This window comes from Carettochelys insculpta, chromosome 7, assembly GCF_033958435.1.
Source record: "Carettochelys insculpta isolate YL-2023 chromosome 7, ASM3395843v1, whole genome shotgun sequence".
In the NCBI taxonomy this organism is placed as follows: domain Eukaryota; kingdom Metazoa; phylum Chordata; order Testudines; family Carettochelyidae; genus Carettochelys; species Carettochelys insculpta.
The window spans coordinates 61399783-61422418 of NC_134143.1; the positions used below are offsets into that span (position 1 = coordinate 61399783).

At 39.4% G+C, this 22636-nt stretch overlaps 1 protein-coding gene across 1 annotated transcript in view; it reads left to right on the forward strand.

The window, feature by feature from the left end:
* The window catches only part of GFRA1 (GDNF family receptor alpha 1), a 251763-nt gene that overhangs the window by 215555 nt on the left and 13572 nt on the right, over window positions 1-22636 (forward strand). The window contains exons 6-7 of the mRNA XM_074999809.1: window positions 448-582; window positions 6313-6491. Of these exons, the coding sequence (XP_074855910.1) occupies window positions 448-582; window positions 6313-6491 (314 nt within the window). The remainder of the gene's footprint in view (window positions 1-447; window positions 583-6312; window positions 6492-22636) is intronic.

The following is a 22636-nucleotide window of genomic DNA, read 5'->3' on the forward strand; positions in this document are numbered from 1 at the left end:
GAAATTAATTCTAGTGAATCACGAAGATTAATTTTTATGATTTCTTTGTTCCTGTCCTGTCACACTGTGGACAAAACCTTTCAGAATGGTGGAGTCTTGGAGTTAGCACCCTATTAAGATGTCTGAGACAGTTCAGATTTCTCATAGCTATTGTTGCAGGCTATCTGCAAACAAGTAGACATCTCAGCATCAGACTGCAGTCAAGTTTAAACAAAAAATATGGTGGTGAAAAAATGCGTGAAAAGTATGACCGCTGGGATTCTTCACTCAACAAATGACTCTGAGATCAAGGGCCTTAGACATAGGCCTATAATATTCATGCCTTAACCAAGGCCTGTTTCTGCCTGCCACCATATACTGATTTGTCTTGTCTTCGTGGACTATGTATCAAGGGACAGGTAATTACAAAGATTGCTGATGATACACTGTGTTGATCTTTGTTAATAGGCACAGTTATGACACCGAACTACATAGATGCCAACAGTCTTAGTGTTGCCCCATGGTGTGACTGCAGCAACAGTGGAAATGACATAGAAGAATGCCTGAAATTTCTGAATTTCTTCCAGGACAATACATGCCTTAGTGAGTACAATAATATAAAACATCTTCAAACATGTATTTGTTCATGTTGGAATATGTGCTGTATTGGTCTGTTTCACTTAGTTTTTAAATACATTGTTATAGTGTAAGGTCACTTTTATGCATTTTGCCAGATTGGTTATGTACAGTAGGGTCTCAACATTCGCAAGGGTTTCATATTGAGAACCCTCCTGATTGTTGAATTTCGCCAGTACAGGGGCTCGGAGACCCAGGGGCAGCCACAGCTGCTGGGGCTCCTGTCCAGGGCCCCAGCGGAAGCAGTGGCTGCTGGCACTCCCTGCCTGGAGCCCCAGGGAAGCCATGTCTGCCTGTGCTCCTCCCTGGGGCTCTGGGGAAGCCATGTCTGCTGGCGCTCCCTGCCTGGAGTCCTGGGGAAGCTGCAGCTTCCAGGGCTTCCTGCCTGGGGAGGCCGCAGCTGCCGGCACTCCCTGCCCAGAGCTCCAGGGAAAAGCCTTGACTGCCAGGCCACTGGCACTTCTTGCTCTGGAGCCCCGGGGAAGCGGCTGCATGCGAATGCTTGAGTTCACAAACCTTAGGTTTGCAAATGTTGAGACCCTCCTGTATTGCTATAGAAAATTAAAGCTGAAAGCATTTGAACAAATCTACTGATGTGGTGCTCAAAGCCACACTTGTAAATGTGAGAAATGGTGGGAGACAACTCCAAATAATAACGGTGCATAACGTGGAAAAAATCTTCTACCTATAGATAGTATTTTGCATGGCCAGCAGGGAAGGCCTGTACCAGAAAATTGCAAGATCTAAGTGGGTTGTATATAATGTGTGAAGTAGGCTATGAAGTAGTGTAATAATACACACACACACATTCTGATTTGATTGATAGTCTCTCAGATGCTTGAAATTTGTTCATAACTTCACTCAGATGATCTGTTTCTCAGGGAGATCCTGATACAGCAGTTTAACTGAGATTGTTGCATTATGTTTTTATTATCTGAACTTACTTCCATTCAAGGGGCTATTTTAAATTTCTGACTCACTCTTTGAAGTCACTTTTGGTAGATTCACTTTCCCAACTTCCTTTTCTGGCAGCATCCTTACAAATCACTGATGGAATATGCACACCTGAATTTGAATTTCAGAGAAAGAGTTGATTGTTGACGTGGGGAAGTATAACGTTTAAGGTAGTCAGAGGAGTCATACAGCACACAAACTTGGTAACCCCTTTAAAAAATACAGAGATTTACATTAGCTGTGGGTCTGAGGTAGGGCATTCTCTAGTTAGGGATAAGGGCTTTATAGTGAAATTCTAACAGTGGATCCAAGACACTACATGTCTCTAAGACTGTGACTCTAAGATCTTGCAGTGGTTTGTAGAGTAGGACAAGCATCACACCTCAGTGAAAGACCTTTTCCCCAATCTTCCAGGGCCTTTCACCACTGCTTGCTTCTTCCAATGTGGTGAGGAAAGGCTCTGGAGATGGGAAGGCAGCAGGACACTGGCTAAAAATAGCATGAATGTGTGAGGCTCTGATCAAACGTGGAGAACATGCAGGGTATATACTCAATCACTGAGATGTACTAGGGTACTCTATTCTATTCACTTAAGCAGTGCCTCATTGCATACACGCATCTGTATCCATGCGAACTGAGCACACAATGTTAGTGCTCTACACACCATTAAAGATGTTAAAACAAAAAAGCAGTCAAGTAGCACTTTAAAGACTTAACAAAATAATTTATTAGGTGAGCTTTTGTGGGACAGACCCACTTCTTCAGACCATATCCATACCAGAACAGACTCAATATTTAAGGCACAGAGAAGCAAAAATAGTAATCAAGGTTGACAAATCAGAAAAAAAACGATAAAGGTGTACAAATCAGAAAGCAGAGGGGTGGGAGTCAAGAATTAGATTAAGCCAAGTATGCAGAAGAGCCCCTATAGTGCCCCAGAAAATTTGCATCCTGGTTCAAACCACGTGTTAATGTGTCAAATTTGAATATGAAAGAGAGTTCAGCAGTCTCTCTTTCCAAAGCAGTGTGAAAATTCTTCTTCAGTAAGACGCAAACTCTTAAGTCATTAACAGAATGGCCCACTCCATTAGAATGTAGACTAACTGGTTTGTGGATCCAGGAGTGTTTTGATGTCTGCTTTGTGCACATGATGGCATATATGATGTTAGTTGAGGAACATGAGAATGTGCCCGTGATTCTGTGACTCACCTGGTTAGGTCCAGTAATGGTATCTCCAGAATAAATATGTGGACAAAGCTGTCAGCGGGCTTTGTTGCAAGTAAAAATCCCAGGACTGGTGTTGCTGCGGTGTAGACTGTGGCTGTTGGTGAGAATCCTCATCAGGTTGGGAGGCTGTCTGTAGGACAACCTCCCAACTTTATGTTCTGCCGGCAACCTCGCAACCTGATGAGGATTCTCACCAAGAGCCACAGTCTATACCGCAGGAACACCAGTCCTGGAATTTTTCCTTGCAACAAAGCCCGCTGACAGCTTTGTCCACATTACTGGACCTAACCAGGTTAGTCACAGAATCACGGGAACATTCTCATGTTCCTCAACTAACATCATATATGCCATCATGTGCCAACAATGCCCCGATGCTTTGTATATTGGACAGACTTCAAACTCTCTCAGACAAAGAGTTAATGGGCACAAAACAGACATCAAAACACTCCTGATCCACAAACCAGTGGGTCTGCATTCTAATGGAGTTGGCCATTCTGTTAATGACTTAAGAGTTTTCATCTTATTGAAGAAGAATTTTCACACTGCTTTGGAAAGAGAGACTACTGAACTCTCTTTCATATTCAAATTTGACATATTAACACGTGGTTTGAACCGGGATGCAAATTTTCTGTGGCACTATAGGGGCTCTTCTGCATACTTGGCTTAATCTAATTCTTGACTCCCACCCCTCTGCTTTCTGATTTGTACACCTTTATCGGGTTTTTTTTCTGTTTTGTCAACCTTGATTACTATTTTTGCTTCTCTGTGCCTTAAATATTGAGTCTGTTCTGGTATGGATATGGTCTGAAGAAGTGGGTCTGTCCCACAAAAGCTCACCTAATAAATTATTTTGTTAGTCTTTAAAGTGCTACTTGACGATAGTATATAGACTAGCATGGCTTTTGGTGTATCACTAAAGATGTTGACTCCTGAAGACCATTTTTTCCTTTGCTGCCACCCAGCAGTTGGTCAACATGTAATGTTTCCATTAAGCATCAGGAGCTCTGTGTGCCAAGAGATGACAGGGTTGAGCCCTATTTATAAAAAGCCTTGGAAGGATTGCTAGGCAGGAAAGGTTAATGTAGATCATCAGTTAAGCAATCAGTTCTGAGTGGGATTCTAAATGAGAGAGGGCAACTGTATCGTATCCCTACCTTCTCCAAATTGTCTCTTTCGTATTACTGTCTATAATATTTTATAGTAACAGAGAGGTAGCCGTGTTAGTCTGTACCCCAACAGAACAAAACAGCAGAAATGTAGCGCTTTAAAGACTAACAAAATGATTTATTCATTGATGAGCTTTTGTGGGACAGACTCACTTCATTCAATCAATCTCATTTCTAATACAGACTGACGTTTGTAATTATGGAGGACCAAAAAAAAAAAAAAGGATGAAATGGGTCTGTCCCATGAAAGCTCATCACCAAATAAATAATTTTGTTAGTCTTTAAAGTGCTGCATTTCTGTTTTTTATAACGTTTTACATTTTGTTACTTTTTAAGTGTGTTCATTTGTCATTAATATCATGTTATAAGTTCCTTTCAGCCTTTAAGTACACACCAGTTCTGTTGTCCCTGCCAGAATAAAAAGTTTAATGAAAATAAAACAGTAACATTAGAAGTAACTGTGAGGGGGGAAAAAACCTCTTCTGTATGAAAAAAAGAGAAATAAAGGTTATCCTGGTTTAGCGGCATTTCACAGAGCGAGGAAATAATATTCGCATGTCATTTCATAAATGTCCTTTCAATGGGGGAGAAAATGCATTTGTTTCAGAACAAAGACAAATCAGTTTTAATTGTTAAGTATAACATTATTTACATGTCTTCTGTTGCTGGAAAATGAAGAATCCTGACCCTTCAAATACAAACGCATAACTATGTGAATGTGAGTCATCCTGTCAAAGTGACAGAAAATACTCTTGTTTATAATGTAAAGCCCATGTGTATTTGCAGAATCTGAGCCTTATTTAGTACTTTTGACTATGGTCAGTCATTAAAAATGCAGAAGCCCAAGTTGTAAGACATAAAAAACAGTGTATTTTTAACTCCCAAATACAGCACATTTATTTAAAAAAAAAAAAAAAGTGGGGGAGGTGTAGGGGTGGTCCATTTCGAATCCTGATTCCTTTATGAAGCTTTATTTTTGTCAATGTTTTAAGCTATTTTTACATTACACAGTTTGTTTTCCCACACACTGTGCAATGTAGAGCCTTGTGTACTAGGTGGGCCCAACTGAATTCAATGGAACTCAGCTAACCCAGGGTGTAAGTGTTTTGGAGGATTTGGGTGGTGGAGTTTGAAGGGAACAACTGGCAAACAAGGATAAAGGCAGCAAAAGCGAATTAATGCAGGTTGATAGAAACAGCCATCCACTAGTGCAATTAAACATTTGCTTTGGCATTTTACTCTTATGTTCATTTGCTGTGTTATGGCTGGACAAGTCACACATGTTGTTCCATCAATGTAGAGACACAGGAGAGGAGAAATAGAGAAGAAAAATAAAAGTAATTTTATTTTAATAACTAGAGAGTACCTGTGTATTGTTGTGTTACTTTTCCTAAAGCACCGAAAACAAGGATGCGGCATGCTTTAATTTTGGTAATTATTTTGTCTTTTATAACCTTTATTGTGTGAGAAGCACTTCAGTTCACTTTGAGAGAGAATGTTTGACAGGAGAATAATCCTTTCATACTCTTTTCTCTTTGCCCTCATCAATTCAGCCAATTAGCATGCATTTTTCTTAAATCAGTCTCAGGGAAGAGTATTGTTAATAACTTTAGATTCAAATCCCATGTGAAATTGTTTGATTTCTTATACTGTGAATATGCAATAATAAATCCCTAAATCCATGCTGAATCCCCAAAGACCTGATTAAAAACTGTTTTTCTATTCGTTTGTCTTAAAAACACAACCAATTTACCCTGCCATACACACATTCCTTAATCCTATGAAACTGATAAGTTTTACTTCCCTCTGTTTTATAGACTTTGTTTGGAAACTGGAAGAGCAAAATCATCTTAAACAATCCTGTGTTTGCAGGAACGTTGGTTTTAAAAGCAAGCTCCAGAAATAAATCAGTGTATTGCCTTCATTTTGTTTGGCTTATTGTATAACATAATTATCAGAATTAGGGCACAAGGGTTATATTGTACATTAAGTCTCACCATTTAAATTTTGTGAAGCTTTTGAATGGTACGCTAATTTGCTTACTGAAGATTTAGGGTATTGAGCTTCCATAAAAATGGCTGAAAATATTTCAGGTAGAATTTAGCAGCAGATAAACCTGTGACCACCAAATTCACATTTCTGGCATGTATTAAAATCAATTGAAACTAGCTTTTGATTATGAAAACTGGAGTTTAAACACATAAGGACAAGATTTTGCATAGGAGAGTATTTTTTGGCATTATTTGTTTTATGACATCGGGTTTTTTTATTCCAGTTCTGTTTCTTTGGCATTTGTTTATATGCAGAATTTTCTCTATACTTCGTGTTTTTGTTTTTGTTTTTTAAATAGAAAATGCAATTCAGGCCTTTGGCAATGGTACGGATGTGACTGTGTGGCAGACAATTCTGCCAGTACAAACCAGCACAGCAACAACTACGACAGCTTCCAGATTTAAAAACATAGGCTCAGAGAGCACCAACAATGAAATCCCCACCCACAATGATTTACCAGCATGTGCAAATCTGCAGGTAAGATGGCTTCATAAATGCTACATATAGACAGCAGTATAAATGTGCAAAATGGAAAGAAGGAAATGGTTCTTTGTATAAAATCTGTCTCCTCTACATGCTACATATTCAGATACCTAGACTTCAATTAATCAGTATTCTGCTGTATTCATTCTAATGTTAGCATTATTTTTCCCCCATATTGTAATGTGTTAGGCACTTTTTTAAAATAAGAAACATAAACAAGAATAGTTTGTACTGGTACAGTAATCCAGGGACAGGATGTGGTTATTTAGTGGTAACATAGCTTTGGATGTTGTCTTGACACTCCTGCTAGCCAGGCGATATAGACCAAATAGATATGATGCACTCAGTCACCCAAATTCCAAGGTTATACTGACTGCACCTTCTTCTAAGCCCTTCATCATATTAGCTTCACCAGCTCAGACTCATTTAAAATAAGTGGATGTGAATGTTAAAATGTACATTGATAGTGCTGACGGAAGAAAAGGGGGAAAGATTGGTTATTCAGACTCCCTTTGAATTGTGTCTAGTGTCCTGAAGAGTTCTTGGCCAGTAGCCATGCCACATTACCAAATGCTTCACTTAGGCGGTTCATGGTGTGGCATTGATTCTGAATTTCAAAGAGACTAATCACTTGCCTAAGGCTATGAATGCAGCTATCAGAAGATTACAGAATCTGAGAAGGAAAGAACCAGGGCATTTGGGAAGGGGAAAACATGAGGCAAAAGGAAATTTAAACTCAAAACATCTCTAGGCCAGAGGATTTTAAAAATCCTGTATTATAAAAATCTCTGAATGTTTAAAGATACTGAATTTGCTCAAGGACAGATCATCTTGGCCCACTTTTACTTTTGCCTCAAAGTGGGACAGTGGTAGTATGACATCAGTGAACTACTTTCAAGTTTTGTCAAAGGTCCTATCTGATGTGAATTTGGTTTTACACTCAACCTCCAAATTATGAATCATACAATTAGAAGGGACCTCAAGGATCATCTTGTCCAATCCCTAACAAAATGTAGGATTTATGGTGACTAAACCATCCAAGAACGTTTATTATTTCCCTATTAAATAGCTTTTATATGTTTGTTAGTTGTAAAATGTTTGATTGTTGTAGTCCATGTTTGTTTCAAGGGATAATTTTCCCAGACTTTATTCTGATTCTTTCTTTTTCCTGTATCTCCAATTATATCTTTATAGTTCCCTCTATCATTCTTCCTTATCACTAACTCCTTTTAGTTTCTTCCTTTTCTTGGCATATCAAGTAGGCCAATTTCATTTGACCTAATACATTTCATAGGTGTCGTTTACTTGAAAGATACATTGGGGTTAATGATGGCGACAATTGCTTTCACTTCTTTTACCATGACGTTGCAGATCTATATTTTCATTATTAGTCAAGCTTTGTAAGGTATTGCCAATTAACAAGGAATGTATTTACATAATAGTCATTAGCCACTTGATCTGAAAAAAAATGTTAAATATGAATGTTAAAAGTGGCCCTCTGAATAAGTTTAAAAAAATTCACAGAGAAAACAGTTAATTTCATGTTATATTTAATAAGTTGCATTGATGAGCTGAGAATTTACTCTTTGGAGCAGGGATCATGCCTGCCTTCCCTCTTTGAACTACCCCAAACAGAACAGGGCTTCTGGGTGGAAATGATATATGACCACAAATCTCATTGATTTCAGCTGGTGTTCAGAATGCGTAACACTTTTGAAAATCAAGCACTTTTTTCCCCATTTAACTGAATTAGCATTCACTTTCTTCCCCCCTCCAGTCTTCTAGCATTTTAAAAGTCACATTGCCGTATCAGTCAATCAGCATTGTTTGGGGCAATACCTTCACTTACAAGGGCCACTGGTACAGCAGATTGGGAATGATATAGGAGTAAGGCTACATCTACTCTACATTCCTCTTAGGAAAGAGGAGTGCAAATGAGAAAAATCAAAAATGCAAATGAAGCACTGATTTACAAATCTCATGCTTCATTTCCATAATGTCTTGTGATTGCACTTCCAGAAGACACTTTTCCAAAAGCAAAACCAGCTGTGCAGACAGGGTTCCTTCAGGGGAAAAAGCCCCAGTTTTGAAATAATCCATCTTCCTATTTTGTTTTGTGAATAAGGATTCTTTCAAAAAATATTTTTTCAAAAGAACCCCATCTACACTGCTTTAAAAAAAAAAACCACTTCTGAAAATTTAATCATGTGACATGCAAATGAAGTACAAGATCTGTAAACCAGTGTTTCATCTGCGTTTTCAATCTCCCTCATCTGCATTCTTCCTCTGAAAGGGGAATGTAGTGTAGATGTAGCCTAACTGTGTCTGTGGAGAACAGTGAGCAAGAACATAACTTATCGGCTAGTCCTGTGGCACCTTAGAAACTAACAAATGTCTTATGTCCTGAGCTTTTACCTACTTCAGCTGGTAGGATTTGGCAACACTATCTGAAGAAATAGGTTTTACCCGTGGAAGTTCATGATCCAATACATTTGTTAGCCTTTAAGGTTGCGTCTACACTGGCAAGTTTTTTCAAAATAATTTTCTAAAGAAAGGGCTCTTTCAAAATATACAGGAGACTGTCTACACACAAAAAGCATTCATTTGAAACTAAATTGAAAGTGTAGACGCTCCACAGGCCCTTTTTTCGAAAGAGGAGTCCTCGTGGTGCCTGATTTTTTTTTTTTTTTTTTTTTTTTTTTGGATCCCTGGCTGGTTCTTTAAAAAGAACAGGGGCTGTGTGGATGCTCTCTTTCCAAAGAGAGCATTGGCCTGTTAAACCCAGGATTGTGAGCTCAATCCTTGAGGGGGCCATTTAGGCATCTGGGGGCAAATACATTTAAAAAAATCAGTCGTGGATGATGATTAAGTCCTGCTGTGAGGACAGGGGATTTGACTCAATGATTTTTCAAAATAGGGGCTGTTTCATCACAAACTGTTCTGGAATAGCTTAGTTTGAAATAAAGCTGCTGTGTAGACATAGCAGTGTCTGAAATAAGCTCTGTTGTGCGTGGACACGCTATTTTAGAATAAGTTTTGCTTATTTTGGGACCTCCCTGTAGTGTAGATGTGGTATTCTTTAAAAGCTTGTTTTGAAATAATAGTTCTGGAATAAGCTATTCCAGAATAACTCTGTAGTGTAGATATAGCCTAAGATGCCACAGGACTGCTAGTTATTTGTAAAGCTACAGAATAACATGGCTACCCCCTTTGACCTGCTAGTGTTTAGGAACTGTAGATAAATTCATGTTCAGAAGTACCTGAACCAGGCAGTTTTATCTTTAGTGAGTGGTAACATTCCAGTATCAGCATCATCTTCCTTGCTTCGTAACTGAAAACAAACATTTAATAATGGAAAATTTAAACCAGTCAAATTAAGATTACCCTGGTTTTTTGTTGTATATTATTTCGCATATATTTGTCAGGCCTTGTGGTGCTTACTTTGAATATGTGACTTAAAGTTTTACTCTGAAATATTATAAAGGAGCCAACCCAGTGGAGACATTTGTAGTACATTTCAACAAGCTGTATTGTTCATATGATCCCCTCCCATGAGAAGTGTTCCTTTGAAATATTTTCAGAGCCTGCACTAGTACAACTTAAAGCACTCTAGGGGGCTGTCTTTTAGTCTTAGTGTTGGAGATCGAAGATTCTTTTAACAAAAGGGAATTCAGCATAAACATTAAGAAAGGAAGAAGAATTAAAGGCTAAGTATCAATACAACAAGGCAGTTACATTTTAAGAGAAAAGGATGATCAAATAAGTGTTCAGATCATAGTAGGCACAGGTTTTTTTTTTAAATACATCACAAAAGATGGGTGAAGTGAGGAACTGACTGAGTACTAACCTTCTGAGGCTGTGAGATATAGGGCATTCGGTTGCCTGCCAAACTGCCATGTCAGAAATGATTGGTGGTCATACTACTAACAAGAATGATACTGGCTGAGATATTATTAGTATGTTTTTTGTGACTTCTTCAAAGTGGTCATATGGAAAAGGCATTAATGATTTCATCAGTTTGTATGATCTCTGGCGTACACATTTAGAGGTGCTACACATGCTGGGAATATGTAAGCAAAATATATGATACTTGCTGCTTATATAAAGTCAATATTTAAAGGAGATTTAAAATTATTTTTTGCTACAGTGATATTTTCAAATTGTTCTTCATGTACAATTACCCACTGTTAGAGACACTCTTCATGTTCTCAAATTACAATATTTTTGTAATATTTTTTTCAATTGAAATACTGCAGTGTTGACTTCTAGTGGAGGCTTTTCTTTCAGGTTTTCTGCTAGTTTGCAAATGAATTACTTTATTAGTGCAACAAACTCTGTTGTGTCCCCAAATTGTTTCAGTACTCCATCTTTGCAAGTTGGATGCTTGACTTCAATACACCCTGCTTTTCGAGAATGTGTGCCAAACAGTGTGGCCTGTGGCTATACTGTAACACATAAATTTCAAGTGTAATTGTACAACGTGCAACCTTTTATAATTGCTGCTTAGCATTCGGAGGGAAGGATCAGGTCCTAAATTATTGTGTGCACAACATACATGAGCAGAAGAGAAAGAAACAAATGTGAGTACTAGCAGTTTGAGCCTTGTAGGGCTAAACTTTTCAAATAATTAAAAAAAAATTCTTGTGGCTTTGCTCAGTTTAGTTCTTTCACTGCCATCGCTGGTACCTAATCCAGTTCTTCTGCATAACCTGTGACCAACACTTAGGTTTTGTCTACACTAGTGCAGAAGATAGACCTGCTTAGAAATTTGACTGCCTCTCAGGGGTCATAGTTGTGAGAAGCGAGGAGTAAAGGAAGTCGACGGGAGAAACTCCGGTCAGCTTTTGTCAGTAGGGACGGACAAGTAAATGGAGCACAGATGCATCGATTTTAACTACGCAAATGCCGTAGCTAGAATTGCGTATCTGCAGTCGACTTAACTTTGCCTAGTGTTCAATAGCCTTAGTGTGATCAGATAATAAGTGTGAAAAATTGGGAGAGGGTGGAAGGATAATAGGCACATACATAAGACAGAGGCCAGAATTACAGAACTGTCCATATTAAGTCAGGATATTTGGTCACCCTACAAGCACGCCATCCCAAAAATGTACCTCTTGCTCCAGCCAGGCATATCTCCATTGGTGCTGTGGGTCTGCTTAAGATTTAGCATTAAACCTCCTCCCTCAAAATGTTTTTGGATATATGGAGGGCCAAGGCAATTTCAAGAAAAGAGAACATATGAAATTTGGCAGGACAGCCATATAGAAATAAATAGTCATTGTACTATGATAGTTACATGATATATGGAATATTGTATACATCCGATCTACAATACCAATAAATGCAGAACAAGATGAATTAATAATAATTCTAGTGGAGAGTGGTGGAATTTATTTGTACAGGAGTTCTCAAATTTAATTGCACCATAACCCCCTTCTGACTACAAAAATTACTGCATGACTTGAGGAGGGCGAGACTGAACCATAAGTCCACCAAGCCCCTGATGGCTCTGAATCCTGCAAGCCTTTGTACAGTGTGCTGAAGGGAGCATAACATCTTTGTGCTCCTGAGCAAATGTGGACAGTAGATGCAAATATACAAAGCATGTCCCTTCAGACTAAGAGCAAATAACTCTGGGGCTCCTTGTGCACTTGTTCTTCTGCTGTCAGAAGCACATATGTAAAAAGGAAGAAGGGAAAAGGGAATGCCTCAGTAATGTCAGCTTCAAGAGTTCAAAGATTGTCAGAAACAATCATGATATTTGCTTAAAATTGTGAACTTTAAAAAAAACAATGTGGGGATTCTTTTTGTTTGCCTTTTGTTTTTTGAATCCTTAAAATACACTTCCGACACATTTTCAAGCATTTCTCCTCAGGAATTTGGGGCTGCAAATGGCTTTTAAAAGTGAAAGCAGAGATATTCATGTATTCCCATGACTCCAGGAGCTGAGGATTTAAGACAGTCACCAAATAGTAAAAGTCTGATAATAAAATCATAAGGTTTGGCAACACCAGTGTTTTAGGAGACTGGGATCTATGTGCAATCCACATCATACAAAGGAAGCTCAGTATCAATTTTTGCTCAGAGTTTGCAGGCAGAATCCTGTTTATAATTATTTAATGTTTGTAAGTACATAAATTTTGAATAATGTTCTATGCGCTCAATAGTGGTAGGATTAAAAGCCATAGTGTAGTGCACTGAATGTCTGCCTGCAGCAGTGTGCAGCTTCATGGATTTGTAGTTGGCTGGTGGGTGAACATAAATAAGTAGCACACAGTGAAGGTGCATGTTGGTGTTTTGTTGATGAATGAGCAATACAAATACTGAGACTGTACTCTGCATAAGGACATAGTGAACTTTATTCCTGTGTGCTGACATACTTGCAACTTTGTCTGACGGCTACTCTCCCTTTTCAGCCCCTCTCTGTGGTTTCCTATTTTTCTGCTCCTTTTACCATTCTGCAAAGAACAAATAAGGGGAAATGGTGTCTGTTCATATGCCCTTCCAGCTCTGTCCCTTGAGCAAACTCTTTTTGGCTACCTTCTTCCAGACATTGTAACCACTCCAAAAATGCTAGTCTGTGGCAAAAAAAATAGAGGATGGTAAAGCACCTATTGCTCTGCTAGAATAAATTGTAAGAAAAACATTTAGAATATCGATTAAATGTTTCATACTAGAAGATTTAAATTTACCTCCTGTATTTCCAGGATTAGCTGACATAATGGGGTCAGCTTGCTGGCACAAATGATTTATAGAACACCTATTGGCAGCTCTTCTTCTCAAATGGAACATCTTTTAATTTGGCTCAGCAGCAATTCTGTTTTACCGAAGGAAGGCCTTTGTGCTTTGCATTTTCATATTAGTATCTGCCAGCCAGTGAGAATTTAAAATTTCATCATTAATCTTATTCTTCTCATTTGGACAGTATTGATCTGAATTCTGTGTTTTCTCAACAAAGAGGATGATATTTCCACTTCTAATACAGACTGAACATCTCTAATTCGGAACTCTCTCATCTGGCAACATCCTCAAGCCAGCATGATTTTAGTTAGATGGACGACCCCTTAGCGTGGATGTGGCCAGGTTTCCTATGGTCCCATAAAATTTGTTTACAATCACCACTCCCGGCTCTGTGTTCTGTGCTGTTGCTTAGCTGTAATTCACTCCTTCAGTCTTCTAAGAGCCCGGCAAGAAGAAGAAGTGGTTTGGCAAGTTCTTTCCTTCAGCACCAGTCAGATCTGAACTAGAGAGGTTTAACAAGTACCACCAACCTCGATGAAATTTCTCCTGCTTTACCTCAGTGTAAACAGAAGAATCAGAACTCAAAAGTTTTCTCCAATAATTACCAGAGGTTCTGTTTCAAGGGTGGGCAAATATTACCCCATAGGCTGGATCTGGTGGCAGGCCCTCACCTCATTGGCTGCAGATCACCATTCACAATCAATGGGAGTGGCGGAAAGTGATGTCCCTGTCCAGGCCACTTCCTTACACTCCCATTGGCTGCAAACAGTGACCGGCAGCCAATGAGAGCTACGATTCCTGATACATGCAGAGGCGCAAGTCAGTATAGCAGCGGTGGCTCACTAGGTACGAACCCTGGTGGGGAGCCATTTTGTTATTACCCGCCTCTATTCTATTTAGTTTCATGTTTGCTTACTGCGATGGTGTGATGTAACACTCCGCAGTGCCTGGTGCTTGCCACTAGCAAAGACAGGAAACTGGACTTAGGTGGACCTTGTGTCTGATTCAGTATGGCAATTTCCATGTTCATAGGAACGAGAAGAACTATTTTATTCTGCAAGTACATTGATACTTGACACTAAGGCTGGGTCTACACATGCCCCTTCCTTTCGAAAGGGACATGTTAATGAGCAGGTTCGAAAGACGCTAAAGAGGTGCTGCAATGAATATGCAGTGCCTCATTAGCATAATGGCGGCCATGGCGATTCGAAAGTGCGGCTTTTCGAATCGCACACCGCCCATGGAGATGGGACCTTCTGAAAGGACCCCCCCAGTTTTCGAAAGCCCTTCTTCCTATCTGTGATAGGAAGAAGGGCTTTCAAAAACTGGGGGGGTCCTTTCGGAAGGTCCCGTCTCCACAGGCAGTGCGCGATTCGAAAAGCTGCACTTTCGAATAGCCATGGCCGCCATTATGCTAATGAGGCGCTGCATATTCATTGCAGTGCCTCTTTAGCGTCTTTCAAACCCGCTCATTAACATGCCCCTTTCGAAAGGAAGGGGCACGTGTAGACCCAGCCTAAATGGTGCATCATGATTTCCAAAAAGATGGGATAACACAGACCTGCTCTTAAAAGCCTCAGCCATTTTCAGGAGTAAAGAAAATAGTCCATTTTAGCCTAACTCTGTTGAAGTCAGCATAATTAATCCATTGCTGACCTCTATCTCATGGTGCAGATGGATAAATGTTGATTTCTCAACATGCATTTTACTTCGCACCGACTTACTGATTTCAGTGGAGCAGTTCACGCCAGCTGAGGATCTAGCCTGATATCATCCTGCTTAGGAACAGATGTAATATATGCATGCTTATGTGTCCGTGTCACGACAATATTTAAAGAGGTACTGGTTTTGGAATAATGGTGCTGTATATACTTATCTAGGAGCTGTATATCATGAGGTAGTGGTGGGGTTCATTTGACAAATGTTCCCAATTTCACCTTTCCAGACTAACACGCTATATTTTAATAGAGGTCTCATCAACATATGCCATTAGCATTTGTACAGCAGAGTATAGATAAATATCCAGATCCTTAGCTGGTTTAAACTGGAACAGCTCCATTGAATTCAGTAGTGCTACACCGATTCACCTCCATGGAGGATCGGTGCCTTAGATTTCCTTTTGAAAGTTTGGCTGCTATATTGGATGATTAGTCCTAAAAATGTATGAAATGTTTTTAGTTATATACGGAAAGTCAGGTTCAAGGAACTTCAGTTATAGAAAGAAATCAAGATGGTCTATTTTGCATAGTTCAATCACAATTTAAATTATATTTTGTGACTAGTGTACTTTTAATTGTACACAGATACATCATGTATATATAATGTCGGATGCATAATAATTTAGACAAGTATCAGAGGGGTAGCTGAGTTAGTCTGTATCTTCAAAAACAAGATGATGTCCTGTGGTACCTTACAGACTAACAGATATTTTGGAGCATACGCTTTCATGGGCAAAGACCCACTTCATCAGATGCATGCGTCATAATAATTTAGAGTCATTTCATCAGCAATAAAAGATTTTACAATTTGTTTTTTAAAGTTGTAATGGTTTTAGCATCTTTAGTATATTACAATAATACAGCCTTTAATGGCTGACTGTAAAACTTCAGAGTACAGTTTTAGGAATCATGCAATTTTGTTTTATAGTTTAATAATTGTTCAAATGTGAGGTTCCTAAAAACAATGTAATAACTTATTAAAAAAATACCATTTTACCAAAATCTACTGCACACCTTTAAAGAATACTGAAATTTCAACTGCTAGGTATGGGCAGATTATAATCCCTGTTCTCAGAAAGCAATTTACAGATTACTCTTAACAAAAACAGATGTGTCTTTTACAGCATTCCCCTCAGCCACAGTTGTTTCACTGTTTTATAACAAAGTGTCCTCTTGTAGGAATAATTGCAGAAATACGAAGCACAAGACTTGTTGTGGATGATATAATCAGAACATTTCTGATCATGCCAAATCTTCCTATGTATAATTAGTGCTATGGCTTTATAAGGTTATTCATCATATTAAAGGTACTCTTAGTAATAGGTGACTTTACTTCTGTCTCCAAATTCCAATCCATCATAGTCTTCCCCTTTAAAACAGATCACTTACAATAACATGAAAAATAGCCTTAAAGATGGTGTACAGCATTATAATTAAATTTTAGGACATGACTGCAAGAAATAAACATCCCGGTGTAGCACACTGTAACAGAAGAGAAATTGTCATTATACTATGAACTGCGATTCTAATACCCTGCGTTAGTGAAATATGTCAAAGTGTTTAGTATAAATAGCATTATTTAGTATTAGATATTTTAGTATTGGTTACAATGTATTGGACATGCTTCACCAATATAAATCAGAACTAATTCCAGTACACTCAGTGGAGTTAAATATATGTAAAACTAGTGAAGGCAAAAGGAGTACACCAACCTAAGTTTCTAATGGGATAGGGTCCCAGAATAAAATCCTGATCCCATTTGAAGTCTTAGGCTACATCTGTACTACTGAATAAAGTCGATTTTATTAAAGTTGACTTTGTAACACAAGATTTCATAAACTTGAAGATGAATGTCTGCACCAACTCATAAAGTCAACTTAGTGCGTCCCCATTAAATTGCTAAAGTTTGACTGTCGTGGCAGTGTATAGTGGGCAGCTATTCCACAGTTCCTTCAGCCCTGTTGCATTCTGGGTTTTTTGCTGATGTGTTATGGGGGGGGGGGGAAATGCCCCGCCAAGTGGTTGTGGGTGTGTGATGTCATCTTCCCAGACTGCATTGCCCTCATTCCCCTCCGCCATTGAAAACAAATGATCATTTTTAAGAAGTCTTTTTTCACAATGAGAAATTGTTTGATTTGTGTGCATTACGGTAAGACGCGACCGTTTTTTGTAGAAAGAGGAAGCATGGTGCACGCTGTCCAGCCACCTCATGGTGTGGTGGCATGGGGGCTAGCCTTCTGGTACGGGAAGGATGCTAGCCTGCATGGCACAGTGGAGGGGGAGCAGTCCCCTGTAAAATGTGAAGCCGAGAAAACAAGTTTCTCTCAGGGAAGAAGCCTTCACCCCGCTAACTCTTCATGATTTTGTTTGCTTTCATGTTGGAGGTGCACTCTATCAATCATACAGATGATTCTCTGTGGCCCTCCATAAAGGACATGGAGTAATTAACAACCAGAAGGAGGCTATATGGGTCCACAAAAGGGAAAAGTGCCAGCTGAGACTGGGGGTACACTCCACTTTCCTGCTAAATCCTGTACATGGAAAAGCCCTCTCTAGCACTGAAACTGCTCGCAGGGCAGACCATGCTACACTCTGCAGGCCAGGTCTGCGCTGCCCAGCGCTGCTATGTGGTGTGGTGGCAGGGGGCTAGCTTCCAGGGACCTCGTGCCTGGGGGCGGGGCAGCCCCATAAAATGTTTTTGGGTGGCCATTGTGAATTCCAGTGGTTGAAGCTTTTAAGATGAGTTGCAAATTCTGTATGATTATGGTGTCCTCTCCAGTACTGAAACACCACACAGGGCAGGACGTGCAGCTGTCTGGAAGCATGGGCCGCAGTGCCCAGCAGCCACATGGTGTGTATGAGGGAGGAGAGACAGCCACATGGTGGGGGGAAGGAGGCCTGTCAACCACATGGCACCTGGTGGGGCGTGTGGCCCTGTAAAAATATAAAGTGCAGAAAACAAGTTTCTTGGCCTCTCCTGCTAAATCCTGTGCAGGGAAGAAGCCCTCTCGAGCACTGAAACCCCACGCGGGATAGGGCATACTGCTGTCTGTAGGGAGGGTCCATGCAGCCCAGCAATCATGTGGTGTGTGTGGGAGGGGTTTGATTTTCACCCGGCACTGCTGAGCGTCCCTGCATGTTTACTCAGCATAGATTCATCCACCTGCACCGAAATGAGATCTTGAATCTCCTGATAGCTCCATGCTGGAGCACTTTTGCGACCCTGGGATGTCACAGCTATATAGGATCGTGAGGTCTGCTAGCCACCACTTGTCATTACCTATAGCTCCCAGCTCAAACCCCTGCAGTGCATCATTAAAAGCCTACCTGCTATGTGATGCTACACTCTGGAGGGCCCTAGGTTGACAGGCCTGTACTTTCTTACAGACAACCTCATAACCTAAGATCCACATTAGCAATCACAGGCTACACCACAGTAATACTAAACCTGGAACTTTTCCTTGCAACAAACCCCATTGCCAAATTTTTCTATATATATATGCTCTAGGGATACCATCACTGCACCTAACCACATTAATTAGAAGATCAGGGGTTCATTCTCATGCACCTTGACCAATATCGTATATGCCATTATGTGCCAGCAATGCCCCTCTACAGTGTACATTGGAGAAACTGGGCAAACACTTTTGCCAGAGAATGAATGGACACAGAGCAGACATCAGGAATCTCAATACACATAAGCCACTCAATCTAATTCTTGGCCTACTCTAATTCTTGATCTCCCCCTCCCACCCCTCCACTCTCTGATTTGCTCACCTTGATTATCTTTTTCTGATTTGTCCTCCTTGCTTACTGTTTTTGGTTCTCTGTGTCTTAAATATTGAGTCTGTTCTGGTCTGGCTGTGGTCTGAAGAAGTGGGTCTGTCCCACGAAAGCTCACCTAATAAACTATTTTGCTAGTCTTTCAAGTGCTACTTGACTGCTTTTTGTTTGATAAGCCACTCAGTGAGCATTTCAATGGAGTGGGCCATTCTGTTAAAGACCTGAGAATAAGCGTCCTACAACAGAGACTTTTAAAATAGCTTACATAGGGAGATATGTGAACTGGGCTTCATATTCAAATTTGACACATTAACACTTGGTATGAACAAAGACAACAATTATCTGATGCATTACAAGAACTGGCTCCCTTGCTTTGATGTTCCTAATGATGTCAGGCAAGACACTTAACGTCCTCCAGCCCTCACCCGCTCCTTCAGGTGGTGTATTTGATTTTCAGTTTTTATTGCAATTTTTTGGACCTCTGTACTACATATCTGTGTCTGGACTGGAAATTATATAGATCTGCAGCAATGGGTCTGTCCCACGAAACCTCATCACCTAATAAATCATTGTTAGTCTTTAAAGTGTTACATGTCTTATGGCATATCTTATTTTAAAATAACGCTCCTGTGTAGTCATAGCCTAAGACTCAATGGTACCTTACGCAGCTGCGCATTCTGCATATGGGTAAGAATGGCCCTGCACCCTGGGTTCAATCCTACTCTGTTACGCTAGTGTAGATTTGTACTAACTCCATCGGTACAGTAATATAAATTCTCTTCATATATATTTTGTAACCAAATGTTCTTTACATACATGACATTTTTATCTATCTTTATTTCACCTATATTCACTGTCTTATAAACTAATCTTTACAAAACAAAAGCCCTAGGTATTATACAAAATATAAGGTGGAAATTCCTTCGTTAAGCACAAACATAATGTGAAAATAGTTTCCTTCCTTTAACCAGCAGTTAATGAAAGAAATGGAGAGGAATCCATAAATGACTAAACTATAATAATAAAAAAAAATAAAATAGTCATTCTAAACTATACATTGAAATTATTGTATAACAAAGTGTAAAGGTAACATATGTAGACGAACTAAATGTTCACTAGTAACAAAGAGGAAGCCGTGCTAGTCTATACACTGTCAAAACAAAAAGCAGTCAAGTAGCACTTAAAGTGCTACTTGACTACTTTTTGTTTTAAATCTTCACTGTTCTTTCTCACATTGCCTGTATCCGTATAATAGTTAAGCCAGGTTTATTGAAAAGAAAATGAAACACAGCGTTTAAACCAAATTGGCTAACTTACCCTTTTAATAAAAAGCAGTAATGCTAGCAAAGATGTGAACATCCATATGTTTTTATTGTGCTTTTAACCTGTCAGCTCATTTTACCTGTAGTCTTGCAGTCGGATTCAGGAAATAAATCAAATCTCTGTTATTCTCCACTGACCTTTTATCCTGTGACTTCTAATCAGCTGCCTCACCTAAATAATAGATCTCTGCATTGCCCTTAAACCATTCTATTCAACCATTTTTTTTCAATCTATTATTCAGTTCTAGAACATAAGAAACTGCCACCCATTTTAGTTCCTCACCTTCAAAATCAGTGGGCGTTTGAAGTCTTGTTTGTTTTATTCTTTACATAGGGGAATAAGATCCTAAATATTTCATACAGGATCCTGGTACTAATCAGTGGACTGGCCTCAATAGTTCTACTTCATTTTAAATTCTCCTGTGTTCTTGGCTCACTGTTAGCCACAAGTAAACAGAGAGACTGTTGTGCACAATGCATGATTTTTTACATAGCTTCACACAGTATGTATATCCTGAAGAATTATAGGATAATCCTCCCCCATAGGTTTTTTTTTTGAACAATTTATATAGCCAGAGCACTAATTTACAAAGTGCTATACTATACCATGTATGTCTTCTGATGGGGAGTTGTTACCTTTTCAGAAGGCCCATCCTGGTTCTAATGGCAAGAAATTCCATGTAAAATGGGCAGGGCACAATTTACATTGGTAAACCTCAATTAGCTCACACGATCTTTGATGTGCATGTGTGAATCAGGTATGTCCCATGACAAGTTGGGTGGCTAGATGATAGCATGCCATGACACGTTTTTAAACTGTGCAGTTGTAGTGCAGAGAGGCAGAACTGAACCTGGGAGCTATGGGGCTTAATGCATGAACCTCTACCATTTGAGCTAAAAGCCAACTTGCTCTCAGCTGAGGCTATAGAGGGGATTCATTCTTTCTCTCTGTAAGTTGGCTAAATGCCACTATATGGGACAGTAAACCACACCCAGTAGGTGTGTGGGTTACACAATCATGTTGTTTATTTGGGTTTATAAACTAAGTATGCATAGATGCATTCAATACAGTGACAAGCATCTGTCTCTAAAAACCTAACTCTAAACTTAACTAAATTTATTGTTCACTTTATTATTGGCTGCCTCCTCTCCAAATGTAGTGCAATAAAAAAAGTTAGTTTTAGGTTCTTTAGGAATTAGATGTTTGAAATAAGTGTAAAATCTTATTTGTGCACTTGAATCATGTGCTCTGTTAGTTACCCAGTTTTGCATATACTCACAAGGGTTTGTGTGTGTCTTAGAAATTCTGTGCACAAAACTGTACATGCAAATTTAGAGAGCATTTTTGAAAATTCAGTTTTTTTACGCACGAGCGCACACATGTGCATCCCCTGATTAGCCTGTGGTATACCTGTCCTGATACAGAATCATGTTCTTGTCAAGAGTCATCTGTCCATAAATAATTGTGATGAAGATTTTGTTTGTGATTAGAGACAAGGACATAATCCTGATTACTGCAGGTTAGGAATGAAAGTCATTATTTATAAATAGATACACAGGAACTGGTTCAGTTAAAATCAGCTCCACTTTATACCCTGAATGTGCCTTTAATGAAAGTAGTACATGGTTCAGAGATTGCTAACAGACAAGGTCCTTTCACCTGTAGGTTGATGGTTAAAATCCAGTCTACACTGGTAAGCAAAACAGTTAGCATTAGAAGGCAGCTTGCTGGGTTGTGTGTGAGAGATGAATTTTGCTTGCAGGCAACTGAATTTGTGGTCATGACTAGAACCCATAAGGGACTGAAGTACGCCAGTGCCTAACTTTTAGGCACCTAGACAACATTAAGGTCCTCAAAGCCTCTTGTGGGTTTATAGGCTTCCTATATGATGAATGGTGAAAGGCAGGCGTGCTCAGATTCCGCCTAGACTGCACAGAATGGTGGGGGGAGAGCCTCCTTTAAAACCTGTAGCCAGTGGTTATAGCCCTCACCTGGAGTATGGAAGACCTTGGGGGTAAGTCCTTTCCTCTACCTGTTGTGAAGAGATTCAAATAGGAGTCTCTCACTTTTTAGCTGAATGCCCTAAGTGCTGAGCTATCATCATCTGTCTCGCACAATTAGTCATGCCTGACTCTCACCATTCATGCTATAGGGAGCCTACACACCCACCAGAGGCTTTGAGGACCATAATTTTGTCTAGGTACCTGCAAGTTAGGGACTGGCATACTTCAGCCCTTTATGGGTTCCGGTCTTGACCACAAATTTAGTTGCCTGCAAGCAAAATATATATAAAAATATTTAATTTAATTAATTTAAATGGAACACCTTCACTGCAAAAGTTTGAGGAAGACCTACATCACAAATCCATTCTCTAGAGCTCTCAGTCAAACACACACATGATTGTTTTCAAAGATATGTAAATATTAGTTTAGCTCCTGGACATTCAGGAAAACATTTGCCCCCAACAGTGCTTTAAAAGGTCCACTTTATGTAGTCCACTCAAGTCTCCATTGAAGCATGTATGTGCTAATAGAACCTTATGATTTCTACCTAGACCCCACAAAAAGTGTTAAA